Below are 16,948 nucleotides of genomic sequence, written 5' to 3' on the forward strand. Positions count from 1 at the left end.
AGAGGACAGCACAGTATGAAAAAAATCACAGTATAATATGATATAAAATGTTATGATAAAAGTCAGTGAAGTATTTGATAAAAGAAAAAAAAACAGTGTGGTATGGTGTATAAATGTCATTGAAAAAAGTCAGTATTTTAGGCGATGGATATCTGGTTAAAAAGTCATATAGTAGACCCATGTTAAAAATGTTATTTTAAAAAAAGTCACAAATTAGTATGCAATAACAGCATCACAAAAAATCATAATTTTATAATCATAAAGTAGGCTTTAACAATTTTACAGAAAAGTCATAGTTTAACATACAATAATATGTCATACAAAAGTCATAGTATGGTATGCAAAAAAAAAATGTCTTGGAAAAACAGAATGTAATAGTATAGCATGTGAAAAAAATATGGAAAAAAGTGCCATGAAAAAAAAGGTCATGGTAAAGTATGATATAAAAACGTTATTAAACAAAGTCACTATTGTATGTGATGAAAGTGCCATGAACTGAAAGAAATGTAAAAAGTGTTGCAACCGTTCCCAGTCTCCCCTATAGCAGGAGCAAGCGGAACCTTTAACATCCCGAACGTTTGTATCGACCCGGACATGATTTACTGGTCCCCATCAGACCGGATACAGAGACGTTTATTGATCGTTTAGCAGCTGTTTACAAATCCTGCATGTGCATGTGGAGCCCACCGGCGAGCTGCAGCTGTGCAGACTAACACCTGTTTGATACTGTTGATCTATAGAAGTCACCGTACGCACGCGGTAGCAGCTCGTTTGTAAGATGTCTCGTGCGGGTTTGAGCTGCCCGGGCTGCGGCTCCTCCAACGTTGTGGACGATGATCTGTACTGTCAGGCCCAGATGGTGTGTGCGGACTGCGGCTCGGTGGTGTCTGAGGGAGTCCTGGCCGCGGAGGAGTTCGTTGGATGTTCAGGTATGAACAGTGGTGATCCGGAGGGCTCATAAGTGTAACCTGCAAAAGATTTTCGTGACATAATGCTTTAACTCTTCATATGCACGAGACAACTCTTAAGAGGGTCATTTTCAATAGGACTTATTATATTTTGATTTCATGTATGTTGTCTGCTATCTCACACACTCTATACTGTCACTACTGTCACTGTATGTTTTGTTATGGTTTATTTGGTGGAATATTAGGCCTCGTGCAAGAAACGATATAGAAATAAAATTTCTCTTTGTTCATACTTTTAAATTTTTTTTTTTTTTTATTTATTCATTTTTTTAGGTTCACCAATGTTATCTTATTGTTGCTCTAGGAGAATATTATACGTCTCGTGTTCACAGGCCACAATTTGATGTCCTGTGCAAATAAAAAATAAGTTATATTCGAGGAACACTTAAAAAAAAGTATAAATATAATTCTATCAAATTTAGACAATGTTTTTGAATAATAATGATTGGATTTTCTGGGCTACCACTATACTTGGTGCATTGATCCCAGTTACTGAAATTTCAGGTACTGTGCGTCCCTCTGCTGACCAAAGCTGGATTGTAACAGTTACTCAGATACTGCACTTTAGCACAAATCTGAGGAACTTTTACATTACTTAAGCATTTTAATCTTATGCCACTTTCTACTTCTACTGCACTGCATTTCAGAGGGACATATTGTACTTTTCACTCCTACAATTATTTGAAAACTACTTTACAAATTAAAAATTTTGCACACAAATCATATGAAAGTATATGTGTTGCTGAAATGATTAGCTGATTAATTAATATTAAACAGCCATTAGTTTATAATAATGTAAGTCATTTTTCATGCAAAAAGGTGTAAATACATTCTATTAGTCTAGATAATTAAAATAATTAAAAGCAAAAATTTTTGTGCATGAAAAATGATATATTCTCATTTACCTCTATAGGTAAATTAAGATTAAGATTAAGCTACTCTGGGCACTTAGTGATAATTTGGTTTAAAACACTTTTATTTAGAAATATGCTGCACCAGTTTGTACAGAAATTGTAGAACTGTGCCAAAAGTGTTTTTGCATTCTTGAACAGCATGGTGATGGGTGCATATGTGCTGGTGTCTTTGCTAATACTAACCCTCTGACATTTCTTCTACAGTTACCATTAGATTTTGTCTTTGACTTTGCTCTGTGTGCTTTTTACAGAAGTCAGCTACAGCCGAACCACTGCTGTGACCAAAAAGCCCTGTATGAACCTGAAAAAAGGTGAGATCTTCTCTCCAGCGGGGACCTTTTGCTTGTTAGAGATATTGTTATATAGTAGCTCTTCCCACTGCTCTAACATGCTCACATCACTCTGTTACACCTCTACAGGTCTGCAGCGCCTGAAAGCCATATGTCAGATTCTCAGGGTGAAGAGTGAGATCGAGAATCTCTCACAGAGCCACTATCAGCAGGCCTATCAGCACCAACATTTCATCAAAGTCAGCCTACAGAAGAAAGAAATTCTTGGTGGTTGCTGCGTGATTGCAAGCTGCAGACAGTTCAATTGGCCCATAACCATGGGAACCATCAGCTACCTGCTGGATGCCGACCCGATGGTGGTGGGAGGGGTTTACCAAGAGATGGTCAAGATTCTCAACATTGAGGTTCCGATCACGAACTTCACAGATGTTCTGGAGGCCCACAGTCAGGAGTAAGTGAAGGACAGTGGTCTGAATGGTCAGTTAGAGGGAAACACCTGAAAAACTTCATCAGCAACATGATAGTTAAACAGGCCGTTCAAAAACATATATGTATATATACTTTTTTTTTTGCATTGTAGAATAGCAAGACATAAACAGCAGCTACATCTGGATAATTTATACGTCAGCATTCATTTTCATCATCCCCTGTTAAACACAGAGAATTAATCTTATTGAGGACTGACTTTTTATGGCCCAGGTCTACTATAAATTAGGGGTGTGTGATATGTCAGTTATACGCGAGTACTGTATTTTTTTAATTAAACAGTACTTTATTTAACCTTGTGATAATAATACTTTTCTAAAACTTAACAATACTTTAACCTAATTATAATATTACTTCATTTTGCTTTTTATAGCATTTTTTGTTTTACTTTGTTATTACAGTAATTTATTGAACTTTATTGTAACAGTGGCTTATTTAATAGTTTAGTATTTTTGTAGCCTGCTGTACTTTAGAGGAGATTTCAAAAACACATAACTTGTGTATTATCTGGAAAAAACAGAACGGGTGTAACACAGGCTGCTTTGCTGGAAAATCCCATCCATCATCTGATGTATGTGGATGACCTGGTCATTTTTAGTCTATATGGTGCTGGGTTTCGCCAATTACTGAAAGTATGTTCACAGTATGGCCAAGATAATGATATTATATTTAGTCCCGAAATGTCATGAAAGTTTGAATCAGAGAGGACAGGAAATCTGTTTTTCCAGAGTTTAATTTGTGTGATGTTCCTCTTATGTCATGTAAGGACATAAAATACCTTGGTCATTTTCTTACTGATGATTTGAGTGATGACAGAGATATTTATCGACAGTGCTGTGAACTCTATGCTCAGGCTAATATGTTGATTCGTAAGTTTAGTATGTGTTCTAATTATGGGAAATTTTCATTATTCAGAGCCTTCTGTACACCCATGTATACAGCTCACCTGTGGTGTAACTAATATGTTAATATATATATATATATATATATATATATATATATATTTACCAATGTTTACATATGGGATGATTTTTATTTGGTTAGTTTTTTAAAAACAGCACCATTTGTGGTCTAAATCATGCATAAGAAATGCTTAAGATTATGCATATCATAATTTTTGAAGATCAGGACCCCGGGAAGCTTAGCTGCTTTTTTGGTTGCAGCTAATGACGAGGTCTACGCTTACTAATAACTATTTTTTTTCTTTTTGTCAGGTACAAAATTAGCTCACTTCATGTTCCTGAAGAATTGGCTGAGAACTCCACGGACTTGGCCAAATGTGCCATGGGCCTGGTGGAGCTGGCAGCAGATTCCTGGATTGTAACTGGCCGTACACCCGTCCCCATCATGATGGCGGCAATCTATTTGTCTTGGCAGTCCTTGAAACCCAACAAGCACCGTCTGAAAGTCTCCCTGGAAAAATTCTGTCAGATTGCCAAAGTGAAAAAGCAAAAGCCTGCTACGAAGAGAATAACCGAGATGAAGGAGGTGCTGTGTAAGCTGGGTAAGGAGATTCCCTGGGTCAGGGAAGCTGTGACACCAGATAATGTCGTTCAGCTGGTGGAGGACATTCTCAAGCACCGGCCTGCCCTGCTAAGGAGGGCTCTGAGAGCCCATGAGGACGCTCTGCTGGCTGAGAGTCAGGCCAGCTGCGAAGACTCTCTAACTGAAGAGACGGCTCCCGCCCAAGTTTCAAACGCGTCCTCCGTGGAACATCTTGAACTGAATGCTGAAAGGGCCCAGCAACCAGGAGATGGAGATGAAAATCTATGCACAGGGCCCGAAATGCACATTGACACTCAGGGGGGCAAAGATTCAGTAACAAACTGGGGGAAGAGAGTGCTGTTTGCACCCCCATGTGTGATCCATGCAAAGAGAAGGAGGGCGGAGCAGCCTGAGGTCAAGGATGTAACCGGTGATGAGGAAATCTCTGACAGTGAAATCGACTCATACATCCGCACTCCTCGGGAAGCTCGAGACTTTGCTCTGATGCAGAAGATATCTGAGATTGAGAAATCATAACTCATTAAGATTGAACTATACCAATAAGGATGCAGATATTTTACTTTCCAGACTTGGTTGATGACGAGTTTTTATTTATTTTTTGCTGCTTATACTTGATTCACTCTCAAATAAAAATATGTTGAAGTGGTTTAAAAAATAGATGGATTTGGAAACACCACATAATGTTCAGTTAATGCAGAGTGAAGACCTCGTAGACCTTGTTTAGAGTATGATGACATTTTTTATTTTACACATTTTGACCAAATAACAGTTTTTTTAACTGACAAGTATTTACCTCAGATAGTGTTTCTAAACTTAAAAATATGAAAACACCAACATCACACAACTAGCCAAATAGTTTCCATTGAGATCCACATTTTGTTAATAAATTAAATAAAGGTATATATTTTTAATGTTTCATGTATTCATTCAAAACTGACGATCAGCTGTTTCAGTAAAGTTCTTAAAGCGTTTTTGGAGAAATAGAGACTACCTTGGGGCTTTAACAGGCAGTGAGGGACCCTTACAAGGTTCTCAGATTTACTGCAGGGGGGTTCCAAAATTATAATATTTTTTTCTAGAAAGTTGAATCTCAGTAAAAAGGTTTAGTGTATACTAAACACATGTGTCATGTTTTTACATTTTTAGCCATACTATAGTATAGCAGCTTTGGTCGTTTTTTTTGACGTGCTATGTTGGGTGTCTTTGGCCCTTTTTGAAATATTCTATATACTATGGCGTGTCTCGGCATGCTATTTTATGCTGTTTTCAGCTGTTTTTGGGACATGTCATATTTGACATTTATTGCAATACTATAGTATAGCCTTTCTGGTCGGTTTTTCTCCGTACTATAATATGGTATTTTCAGTCATTTGTTCGACGTGCTGTATTACAGTGTTTTTGGCCCTTTTTGCAACATTCTATGCTATGGCGTGTCTTGGGACGCTGTTTTACGTTTTCACTCACCAGATTCTCAGAAGAATGAAAAGGTGAACACCCAGGGATGGTAGAAAAAGGTTAAAACTGCTCGAGGCAGGCTTTATTCAAAGATAAAAATGTCAAAAGCGTAAATCAAAAGCAACTGTTACCTCACTCCTTTTTACGAGAGTTACATATACCATCTAACACAATGTGTAAACAAGATAAGGTTAAAGCACAAAAAGCCCCAAAAAGCACACAGAGTGATCTGTTGTTCCTCTTTATCTGGAGGTCTGTCGCATCATCACTCTCTCCACTCTGTCTCTCCTCATTGGCTGGCCATGGGGTGGCGTGGTCAAGTAGAAACTTCATCCTCCTGCTTGGGGTGTCATGTTTGGTTAGAAGCCTCATCCTCCTCCTGCTGGAGAGTTTCAGCCCCTCCGCATGTGGTTTTACTGTCACTGATCACTCAAACGGCTGCTGCTGCTGATTCAGGAACATGTTAAACATGACCAATTTTATTAGCCTATGTATTTGGCATCACACTGCAAAGCCTTAATGGTAGATATGGTTGTTACATCTTTAAAAGTTTTAGCTTCAGAGGAAAATGACCACAGAAATAAACAAGTTTACCAGTTGTACTTATCTCTGTATTTCAAAAAAAATGCAGCTGTCAACCCACAAAATCACAAAGTCATGGTTATTCTGTCTGTATTGATGAAATTGGCAGATTGCCATAATGTTTACTGGGCACATTCATGCTTCCTAGTGGATAGTTAATTTCCAGTTTGGAATCTTTTACACAAGTTATATAATGGCTAGGTGTCAATAAAAGTTATGGATATTCATGGTCCACAAAGGATAAACACCAACTTGCACTCCTTCAACTGCTGTCATCAGGGTCAAAGTTTCTAGTTTTCAATTTCATATGTGAAACTCTAACAGGCAGATTAAGTAACTCACTGAAACCTAACACCCTCATTCTTCCAAATAGATTGACCTCTCCTCAGAGCCAAAAGATCGACCAACATAAAAAAAGGCTGATATCCATGAAAGTTCCAGAGGATTTTACTGGTGGTCAGAGGTAACTCCATTAGTCTGAAACGCCAATGTTTCTGCTTTTACTCATAACAAATCAGCAAGTTACACTGAAACAATGGCAAACACTTGTCTTCACTGTGTAATTACAAGACCACACTGGCAGCACAGTGATTAGCAGGCACTCCAACACGATGATGGCACTTGAACATCTTCCGCAACTCAGTGCGGAAGCGGCCGTGTAGCCAAGCATAGAGGAAGGGGTTACAACAGGATGAGCTCATGGCACACAGGTGGCACAGCAGTTGGATGAGTAAAAAGTAGCGCTTGTTAATGAGGTGAATGTCTATGTCTCGCAGCACATTAAACACATGAATAGGAAGCCAACACACCACAAAGGCTGTCACCAAGAGTGCAACCAAGCGAAAGATCTTTCTCTTGCGAGCTTGTTGAGCACCTGTCTGGCCTTTTGTCCTGTGGCCTGGTGCAACACACTTCCTCAGTTTAACAGTAATACAGAGATAAGAGACAAAGACGGCTGACAATGGCAGGACATAAGTGACCAGCAGGGTGCTGTATGCATAAGCTCGTCTTTCTTTCTCTTTACCCAACCAGAATTCCTCACAGATGGTGAAGCCTTCTTCTTTGAACTCTACGTGGTAGGTGTGGGCGACTGCTGGAGCTACCAGCCCGCAGGACAAAAGCCAGATACCCGTAAGGACAGAGGCACAGGTGGCCACAGAGGTACGCTTCTTCAGGGGATGAACTGTTGCATAATATCTGCAAAAAAAGAAAGAGTAAAGGGTGCGTAGTGTTTTTCATTCATGCATGCCTAAAAATGATCCAATGAATTGTTGCATGATTTATCAAAAAATTGGATTAAAGTTTAACCCTCTTTGTTACATAATGTATTAAAGCTGAATCAAAATGACTCATATTTAAGCCATTACTTTATTAAGCATGAGGAGTGAAAAGTGTTATAATTAAAAGTAAGTAACCTGCAAATCACCATAATTTTAAGTGAGTATGAATGAAACATTATGACATAATGATTAAATATCCTGGATGTCTTATTTCTGGCTTGTCATTCTACTCAAACTGAGAATAATGTGTTAAATTATAGAGAGCTGAAATTCAATTCATCTTTATAGTATGGTTGCTTGAGGTTTAAATCTATTTTTTCAGAAATTCTTGGCTAAAAGGTCAATAAAATCATGTTACACAAATCAACAGAGACTATAAACTTTGATGATCAAAGTGATCCTCAAAATGAATTCCAAATGTCACTTGTGATCTGTGTGAGATTATTCCTGCTGTGTAGATCCACCCACCTGTCCACAGCAATCGCTGTGAGCGTGAAGACTGAGACGTAAACTGTGACTGGTTGGATGAGGAACACCAGATAGCACATCGAGCGGCCAAAAACCCAACCGTGTGGGTTGAAGGCGTAGGCCAGAGTGAAGGGGACGCAGGTCACGCACATGAGCATGTCAGAGAAGGCCAGGTTTCCAATGAAGAAGTTGGTGACATTGTGCATCTTGCGGGTTCGGCAGATGATGTAGAGGAGCAGGTAATTCCCAAAGACACCAACCACCACAACAAGCACATAGCAGGGGATGATGAGAGGCTTGTAGGTCTGCAGGAGAGCCACATCTGCAAACTGGGAGCTGTGGTTAGTGGAGCTGTTCTGCACCGCAACCTCATAAACCTGTCCATCTGTCTGCTGTCCTGACACCGACGGCTGTGTGCTCCCAGTCGAACCACTGTGATTGCCCTCCATGGCAGCAAAGCCTAAATTTGCCAGTATTTACACTGTTCAAAACACAATAAAACCACTGTTATTACAGAACATTACAAACTTTTCCAAAGGTCCTATGAATGTATTTATTCTGAGCAATGTATGCAAACTATAAATGCAACTTCAACAACAACAATCTATGTATGACATTTACAAAAGGAAAGGCAATTATTGCATAACGATGCTTTTTTCCGATACACGTCCTCAGAGTAAAAGATGAAGTGCATGTTATTAGAGGATGTATAATTATGAAGGCATTTGAATGTGAATATCTAAGATGGGTGGCACAACATTGTGCGTCTTCCACATGTGCAAATGGAAAATGTCAAATCACAGGGTTGAGTCTGTATATAAAGGGCATACAGTGCTGTTTTAGTCTTATTACAGAGCAGCTGACTATTTTTAGCACTTTGCAGCATCAGTGGAGTATTTATTAATTACATTTTATGGACGTTGACTTAAAATGTTGCATTTGAGGAGCTCTTTATGATCTTCAGCGCATTAATATAGCAATAAACAACCAAAGATGTGGTGTTAAGGTGTCCTGAGCAGAGAATCAAGTCATGTTATTGTGTGTAATGTGATATGGGCTTCTCTGTTCTTTGTTGAGGTAGAAGATCTGGCAGGGCATGCATGTTAGTGCATATAAGTCCCTGCAAGTCCCTCTTTGCATTGTGCTCGTATGACAGTTAAATACTGATATTGGGATAGCGTCACAGAAGCATAGTGCTAGTTAGTTGCATTTTGTAATACTGGTATTCTCTGTCCACACTGGATCCGTGCATATTCACTGCTATTACATCATGTAAACAAATCCTGTAAATGATAGGGCTTTGTTTAATTTGTAAAAAAGCCATTTTGTAATATGAATGAAAAGATGAGGAATTTGCCCTTTAATGTCTTTGGGATTCTATTTTTTTATTTATCTGATGTATGTGCATATTTCCATTGACTGTGGAAAAACAATGCAGAACAATGTTACATTTTTTACGGTGTTTTAGCTGCATGCAAATTTTGAGATATGAGCACCTAATTGAGTCAAATGCTTGTATATTGTGTCACATGTACTGCCTGTTGGTGAATCAGATATTGAAATTACAGTACAAGTTGTGGATGAAATAATGGACTCGCCTAACAAAATAATGCTCCTGCAATGACAGACTATTTTACGTAGTCAAAAATTTTAACAGTCAATCATTTGGCATTGGTCTTCGGAGAGTCTTCTTGTGACCACAGCTCATCTTTGCTAATGTGGTTTTTTCTATGTTTTGCATATAATTTCTTCACATTTTTTAAAAAATCTTTTTCATCCTGCCTCATTACATAAATTTCAACTACCGACTAACCAACTCTTTGGGCTTTCTACAGCTCTCAAGTTGCAGTCAGGTTTCTGTTATTTAGCTTACAATGACTTTCCCTGAATATGATTAGACATACAAAAATAGCTCAACCCAAATGGTACAGTATGTTATCAACTTGGATCTTACAGTGCTGTGACAAAATAATATAATAAAAACCAACATAGTTGTTGTTCCTTGCTTTATTAATTTGAGATAGACGTGTTCACTTTCTGTACCCTCTTCAATTAATTAGATGCCGTATTCAAAGCTTTTTTTTTTACTAATATTCATCTCCACTGTTATTAGGATTGTCTGGCTTTATTAAGTCTAAATATAGATGTCTGAATTATAATGCCAAGATGTTTTACACAACATAAAATACATAGCTCAGAATTTTTATTTATGAATGCATATTTCTTTTTATAAGATGGCATTTTAAAATAGATATGTAAAACCCAGGGTATGCAAAAAACTTACTTCAATAGCCCCTGTGGCCTGAATAACATGCAAATGGAAAAAAAGAGAAAATAAATAGCAGTTCTTATGAAATTCATAAGCAGTGCTATTTTGTGACATGTTGACATTTAAAGGGGTGAAATATATGTTACTGCAACTATTATGAATACATTTAATAGCCAAACTGAAGATTTCAGTAATAATAATTTGATTTCATCCTATTCTATGTTATACAATAGTTATTTTTTCTGTCTTGGAGAAAATATGTTACCATTATCTATGACCTGAGGGATGCAAAAAGAAAAACAGAAAGGAAAAGAAAACAAAGAAAACAAAGACATGTTTTGACAAAAATCACATGAACTCACCTGTGTTGTTGTTTTTCAGTGCAGAGATGGATTGAGTGAGTATGAGGAGCAGGTTTTCCTTGTGCGCTCCTCCACAGTGAGTGAGCTGCAGCTGCTGTTGTTTCAGAAAGAGAGAGCGAGAGAGGGGAGAGATATATAGGGAGGCAGGGGGAGAGAGAGATGTCTGTGCAAAATGACAGAAAGCCAACAAGATGGTAGAGAGCCGAAAAGATTGATGTCTAGGTTGGACTTGACGATGACGTTTGATCTTGAAGTGATTAGTTAGTGTCAGGACTGATGGATCTCAGGATAACAGTAATTATCGATGTGTTCACAAACGTGCAGGTCTCTATCTTGTCGATCAATGCACAGATGCATTGCCAGTAGACTTCTGATTTAACACTACTAACGTGCTGTTAATGCACTTTTTTTTTCAGAAGTTGTGTATTGATCATTTATTATGGAGGGAACTGATTGAAAATGTTACCTGTTTTGAAATAAGCGTTTGCATAGATATGTCATGGTCTTAAATTTTGAGTTTTATTGTGTGGACTGTTGAAACACAAAATTCAGTATTGCCAGTGATGTCTGTCAAAAACTCGACTGATATATAGTGATAATTAGTCCTTGGCAGAGAAAATTCAGTATTCAGTATATGAAAATTCAGGAGACAAGGACACAATTGTGTGTTTTTTAACTGTTTTAAGTGTTCAATGCATGGTTTGTCATTGATGACTTATATCAGCAGAGCTGACACGTATATCAGCAGATATTTTATTTTATTTATGCCATAGAAGTCAAAAATCACCTGTCACAAATAAGACTTGAACTAGCAACCTAAATAACAAAATCTGCCTGATTTACCCACTGAGCTAAACCCCCAAACAATTCACACTTTTGACGTTCATTTTAGCTCAGTATCAGCAGTCACGTCTGTCGAAATATTTCATTGATATAGAAGTGAGACCGATAATCAGCTAAGTTCTTGGCAGGTATTTCAGTATTCAGTATATGAATATTCAGGAGACACTTTCTCACAGTCGGCAGATTCACTACCCAATCACCACTCAATACTTTTCCACTGCTGTATCTCCCCTGCTCACTCCACACACCTGCTCTCACTCACCTGATAACACTCACCTGAAGCTGATCACCACCAATCAAGCCCAGCATAAAGACTCCAGCCTCACACTCACCCGGTTGGCAGATTGTTGCCATGTGAGACTTTCCAGCATTTCTCTACCTGATCTCCCGGTTCTGACCTAGCCCATCCTCGACTCACCTGTATTTTATGCTTCTCAGAAAACGCCACAGCGTTCTGTCCATGATCATGAGTTTTGCCTTGGTCAACCTGGTGTCTGGTTGCCTGTGGCTGTTGGGCGCTTTTCACCTGCAGCGCTTCAGCATGAGATTTTCTGTTGGGTTTTTTTCCGCTGCACTCACTGCCCATGAGTAAACGCCTGGTGAAAAATGTTTTTGCTTCGCTGGTTTTTGGACAGTTTACCTGGCTTCATCATCCCTGCTAATTGTCCCTTGCCAGTTTGTTTGCTTGGACATTGTGCTCACCTAGTAACCAACTCTTGCCTGTCTGGACAACATATTTTGCCTGCTCTCCTGTGAAACCGCGAACAGACAGAGACTTTGTTTAGTGGTTATCACTCAGCTCAGTGTTTTTGTTTTTTGAGCTCTTTGAACTGTTGTTTTTTGTAATGTTATTTCTGTGTGCTGCTGAATTTAAATAAAGACATTGCAAATTGATTCTGTGGTCGGTTGTGCTGCAATTTGGTTCAAAATACACCCGCTTCACAATTATGTGTTTATTAGTGTTCGTTGCAAGGTATGTTATCAAAGACTTATATCAGCAGAACTGACAGATGATATATCAGCCTATGTTTTATTTAATTTATGCCATAAAAAACAAATCACCTTTCCAAGACAAAGATGTGAACAAACAACCTCAGACACACTAACCACCTGATTTACCCACCGAGCCAAACCTGATATTTTGCATGTTTAACAGACTGAGCCATGCATCTGACACTTCATCTGTATTTTACCTTGAATATAGCTTTTTGCTTTGGACAACTGAATTTACCTGTCCTGGGTGAGGTTTAAACTAATTATTTCATAGTTTGCAGACAAGCCCTCAAACCAACTGAGCTCAACCTTCAGACATTTCAAACGAAGTTGCACTTCAGACTCTTTTCTGGGAAGCGGCCTGTAAATCTTACCTGCCCTGCATAAGGTTCAAGCTCAACATTTCAAATAGGTTTTTTGTTTAAATGTTAATTAATTTACATGAAGTTTTCATTGTTTGGTCTACAAATGATGTACACCAAGGTGATGTGGTATTTATGTACCCTCCAGTGCCATTTAGTGGCCACTGGAAGTACTACATCATGAAATATTTCATTCTCTGCGTGCATTATCCGACTTTCACAGAGATGAGCGACTGCGTCAGTCTGAGTCCCGCAAGGAAACCCAAACATGCGTGGGGGTGCGAAGGCCCTTTCATCGCTGCTTGCAGCTTTAATTACCTTAGCCGTTCCCATGTTCTTTTTCTGGAGCATTCACTCTGGAAACTTTTCTTGGACACTTCTTAGGATTTTTAGCTTCCATGGTCCCACCACCTTCTTCCTTTCCCTGTTAACTCTGGCTGATTGAGACAAAATGCATCACTTCCAGTATGGCAGTAAAGGAAAGTCTCCACAGACACCACAACTGTGTTATACACAGTCAAATACAAAGAGTTTTCCCTGGTGGCGATAAACTTAATCTGTATTGTGCAAGTTGCTCTGCAATGGCTTGAATGTAACAGACATTCATTGATTTATAAAGATGCTGCAGGTTTATTGTTTCCAATTGCTATTTATAGATAATAATAGCATTTTAAAATAAGGTTAGTTGGTCATGCAGAGAACATGCCACTTATAACTCATTTTCAAAGGAATAACAATTTTGCACCTCATATAATAACTTTACCAGGGTCTCTGTTGGATTTTTCTCAACAAAACTCTTTCTAAATTGTAAGTGAAGTGGAGTGCAGCTTTTAAGCAGCCCCTGCCTCCATTATGCCCCGAACTCCCACCTTGAAAAATGAGTGCTTACACAGTAACTCCATTGTTCAGGAACATTCACTGGATAAAAGGTTTTTTAAAGTACTCTGTGATTCACAGTAACACGTCCTCAAACGGCAGAATAAGGCTAAATCATTTCATTCATTCTGTTAAGAATAATAAGAAAATGAACTTTTTGTTGGAGACGGAGAATGAATGATGGAAGTCAGGGCGCAGTTGTGCCTCTGTCGAGTCATTTCTGTTTTGCAGCAGTGAGTACGAGCTGGAAATTTGCTTTACATGTCAGAACACACAGCTATGAATGAAAAAGATAAACCTTCTTAGGACAAAGCTGCACCCATTCTGGGTGCTGTCAAAGGTAAAAGATTTATGAACAAACCTTTCTAAACTCAATCATCTGTTTGAAGAAAAATATGACATATTGAAAAGAAAAAGGACAATAACCTTGCTGCATGTAAACACATAAACATCCATACTGCTGATAATGAGAATGACTGCAAAACATACACATTTCATACAGATCACATTCCCTCTGCATGCATTGTAATGAAAGCACTGCAATCCTATATTGCCAAGGTCATCAATTACATGAGACACTAGCAAGAGAGAAAATAAAATAAATCAATTCACCTTCACAAAATGATTACAGGTTCCGAGGACGGCATTGTAGGATGCAATACTTTTATTTGTCAGTGAAATGTTCATAGAGAAAAGCACCCCTGTGGGTACAGGGATAATGTGGGAGTTTTTCCTCTAAATAAATAAATTAATTAATTAAAAGGCCATTAAAAAATGCTAAAATATGTTGATGTGTTGATGCAAATACACTCTGTATGGAGTGATCAGCAGTCAAGGAGATGAAGCGTCTGCTGCCAAGGGCCCCATGAGCCTCCATAATCATTACTCCAGTGTATTTTTTAAAAAATGAATTTTAATGCAAGTGTGTGTCAGAGTGTTTTCACAAATGAGAAACGCTGATTAGGCTGCAATATTTACAGGTCTAGAGCTTTATGTTGACTCCAGATGAGTAAAATGTACCGTCGGAGAGCTGCTCAGGCCAACAGGCAGAGAATTAGACATTTTAGGAATGTAAACGTGTGGATTAGATCGTTATAGTTTAACTTGAGTTGTAATGATCTGTTAGCAAAGGATGTTATTATGAGCTTGAATTGATGTACAATAATACATGGCTGATTTAGATAAAGCATACTTTATTAAGGTCTTTTACATATATTGACTCTATTACTGACATGTAGATAATTCACTGAATACTCATACTTTAAAGATCAGTGGTAAGCCTAAAAGAATCATATTGGGTTTCTAGGTTGTTTTGCCGATGGTTTGTGCTGTCATTATGCTTCACAAAAAATACACACAGGCTTACTCCTTTGTGGACCTATGCAGAGAGGGGTTTTCTTTTGTATTTTATGTTATTTTATGTTGTTCTGTGTTGTGTTGGGGTTTTTTTGTTGGTATTTTTGTCTGCTGTCTTTCTGGGTTTCTTTGAGGTAATTTTATGTTGTTTGGTTGTTTTGTATCTCTTTGTAGTTGTTGACTCTATCTTTGTAGCCATTTTGTGTCTCTTTTTTGGTTGTTTTGCCATGTGTGTAGTTATTATGTCATTCTTTGCTGTTACTTATTGGACAAAAGCAACAGTTGCAATCTTTTGACCTAGCAGATAGCTGCAGTCTTTATTTTCATTATGTTCAATATCTTGAGTTGTGTCTCATCTTCCCACCTACATGTCTGCAGTCAGAGGGTTCGGCAAACAGTATGCATTAGGATGTCTGCTCTTATCTCTGTTGCTATGGCAATATTTGCAGCATTGCATTTATTCTTATTAGGGTTATTAAAATATACTTTAGGCATTACATAAAGCTGTAAAAGTAGATATGAACAAATGTCTTGTGTGACCTTTTGTTCAGTACAGCCCTGCAGTTATGAAGTGTTTGTTATACCCACTTTGCCTCACTTGTTTATCACCTCTGCCTGAGTTTTCTTACATTTATCAAGAATATGCTGCCCCAACAGAGAACAACTTGTATTCTCAATCCATAAGCGAGTGCATATAAAATGAAACACTTGTAATCCTGGCTTTGACATTATTGTTAAGAATAGTTGATAGAGAAACTGGTTTCTTTGGTGGTCCTATTGAAACATTCTTTAAGGGTCTTCTTTAAGTGTTTACATTCATTACGCCATGTTTTATTGTACACAGTGAAAAATCAAATCCTCTTTGTGTCTAATAAATAGACACCATGCCATGAATTCAAATAAACAAAGGTACTCGTAAACACGATTTATATTGAGCGGGATAAAGCAAAAGGATTTCTTTTGAATCTGTTTGAAAGCATTTCATCTGAATGAAATACAAATGCTGTTCTTCTATCATGATGCCAAAGCTACGCAAGGACATGTACAGGGACAACCTTGCACACCTTGCACAAAACAAATGCACCACTGAGATCACAGATGCATGCTTTGCATTAAAATTGAGGGGACACATATAAAACGATAGGTCTGGGGTTTCTCCACCAGAAAATTTCCAGCATTTGCTGCGTAAATTTATGGTGTAAATGACTTTAATTATGTTGAAATAAAAGCATTCGGCTACTATAATGTTTTTTTGAGGAGGAAAAATGTACTTAATCTTAATATTGTTAATCTTCTTAACACTGAGGGGAATGTGTCCCCTGCGCCCCTGCGCCCCACACCCCCCCCCCACCCCGCAAATATACACCTATGACTTAGATGTTTACAAATTAACACCGGGGCATTTCTAGGGCTCGGATCAACTTCACAGTTTTTGCCTTGAAAACCACTGAACGCTCTGAAATAACTAAATGAGGCTTTCAGCAGATGGCCACAGAGGGTGGCCCCTCAGAGAAAGACATAAATGGGTGCAGATGTTTTTAATCTAATATACTGGTGAACAAAGTCTGATGGGGGTTTTGTTATGTTTCTTCCTCCCGTTTGTGCTGCATAGAGTGAGTGGAGTGTCAGTGGGGATGAGTGCTGCAAAGCCCGCACTGCTTCTGTATCAGAAATCTGTATGCAGCATCAGGAGTCTAGACAAATATACACAGGCGGTGCTCTTGCATCTGCCCTTTTGACCTGTGATACATGCCCGTTTTCTAGACAAGTATGTTGCCCTAAGTCTCAGCAATATTAATCACTTTTGTGAAATCACACCAATATTGTGTAATGGTATTCAAATGAATAAATATTTAAGTAAGGAAGTGCCACTGTTTGTAACTTTATTTTTCATGAATAAATATGAGAGAGGTACTGTTTTTTTCACTTGAGCAACTG

At 38.3% G+C, this 16,948-nt stretch overlaps 2 protein-coding genes across 2 annotated transcripts; one reads left to right on the forward strand and one right to left on the reverse strand.

The window, feature by feature from the left end:
• Positions 1–92: 92 nt before the first annotated feature.
• Positions 93–5,075, forward strand: brf2 (BRF2 general transcription factor IIIB subunit). Its single transcript, XM_042509596.2, has 4 exons — positions 93–929; positions 2,134–2,193; positions 2,302–2,623; positions 3,873–5,075. The coding sequence occupies exons 1-4, from the start codon at positions 779–781 to the stop codon at positions 4,678–4,680; spliced, it is 1,341 nt and encodes a 446-aa protein (XP_042365530.2). The 5' UTR covers positions 93–778; the 3' UTR covers positions 4,681–5,075.
• A 637-nt stretch (positions 5,076–5,712) lies between these two features.
• prlhr2b (prolactin releasing hormone receptor 2b) lies at positions 5,713–8,423 on the reverse strand. The gene is made up of 2 exons (XM_042509994.2): positions 7,950–8,423; positions 5,713–7,398 (listed from the first exon to the last, which is right to left on the reverse strand). The coding sequence occupies exons 1-2, from the start codon at positions 8,396–8,398 to the stop codon at positions 6,765–6,767; spliced, it is 1,083 nt and encodes a 360-aa protein (XP_042365928.1). The 5' UTR covers positions 8,399–8,423; the 3' UTR covers positions 5,713–6,764.
• Positions 8,424–16,948: the final 8,525 nt, after the last annotated feature.

This window comes from Plectropomus leopardus, chromosome 20, assembly GCF_026936395.1.
Source record: "Plectropomus leopardus strain MGB_pleo_1.0 chromosome 20, ASM2693639v1, whole genome shotgun sequence".
NCBI lineage: Eukaryota > Metazoa > Chordata > Actinopteri > Perciformes > Serranidae > Plectropomus > Plectropomus leopardus.

Excerpts from the sequence above, each read along its gene's own strand:
- brf2 (XM_042509596.2), top strand. The coding sequence starts at position 779 with ATGTCTCGTGCGGGTTTGAGCTGCCCGGGCTGCGGCTCCTCCAACGTT. Across the intron at positions 930-2,133 it reads GGAGTTCGTTGGATGTTCAG|AAGTCAGCTACAGCCGAACC; the intron begins GTATGAACAGTG and ends TGCTTTTTACAG. Across the intron at positions 2,194-2,301 it reads CTGTATGAACCTGAAAAAAG|GTCTGCAGCGCCTGAAAGCC; the intron begins GTGAGATCTTCT and ends ACACCTCTACAG.
- prlhr2b (XM_042509994.2), bottom strand. The coding sequence starts at position 8,398 with ATGGAGGGCAATCACAGTGGTTCGACTGGGAGCACACAGCCGTCGGTG. Across the intron at positions 7,399-7,949 it reads ACAGCGATTGCTGTGGACAG|ATATTATGCAACAGTTCATC; the intron begins GTGGGTGGATCT and ends CTTTTTTTGCAG.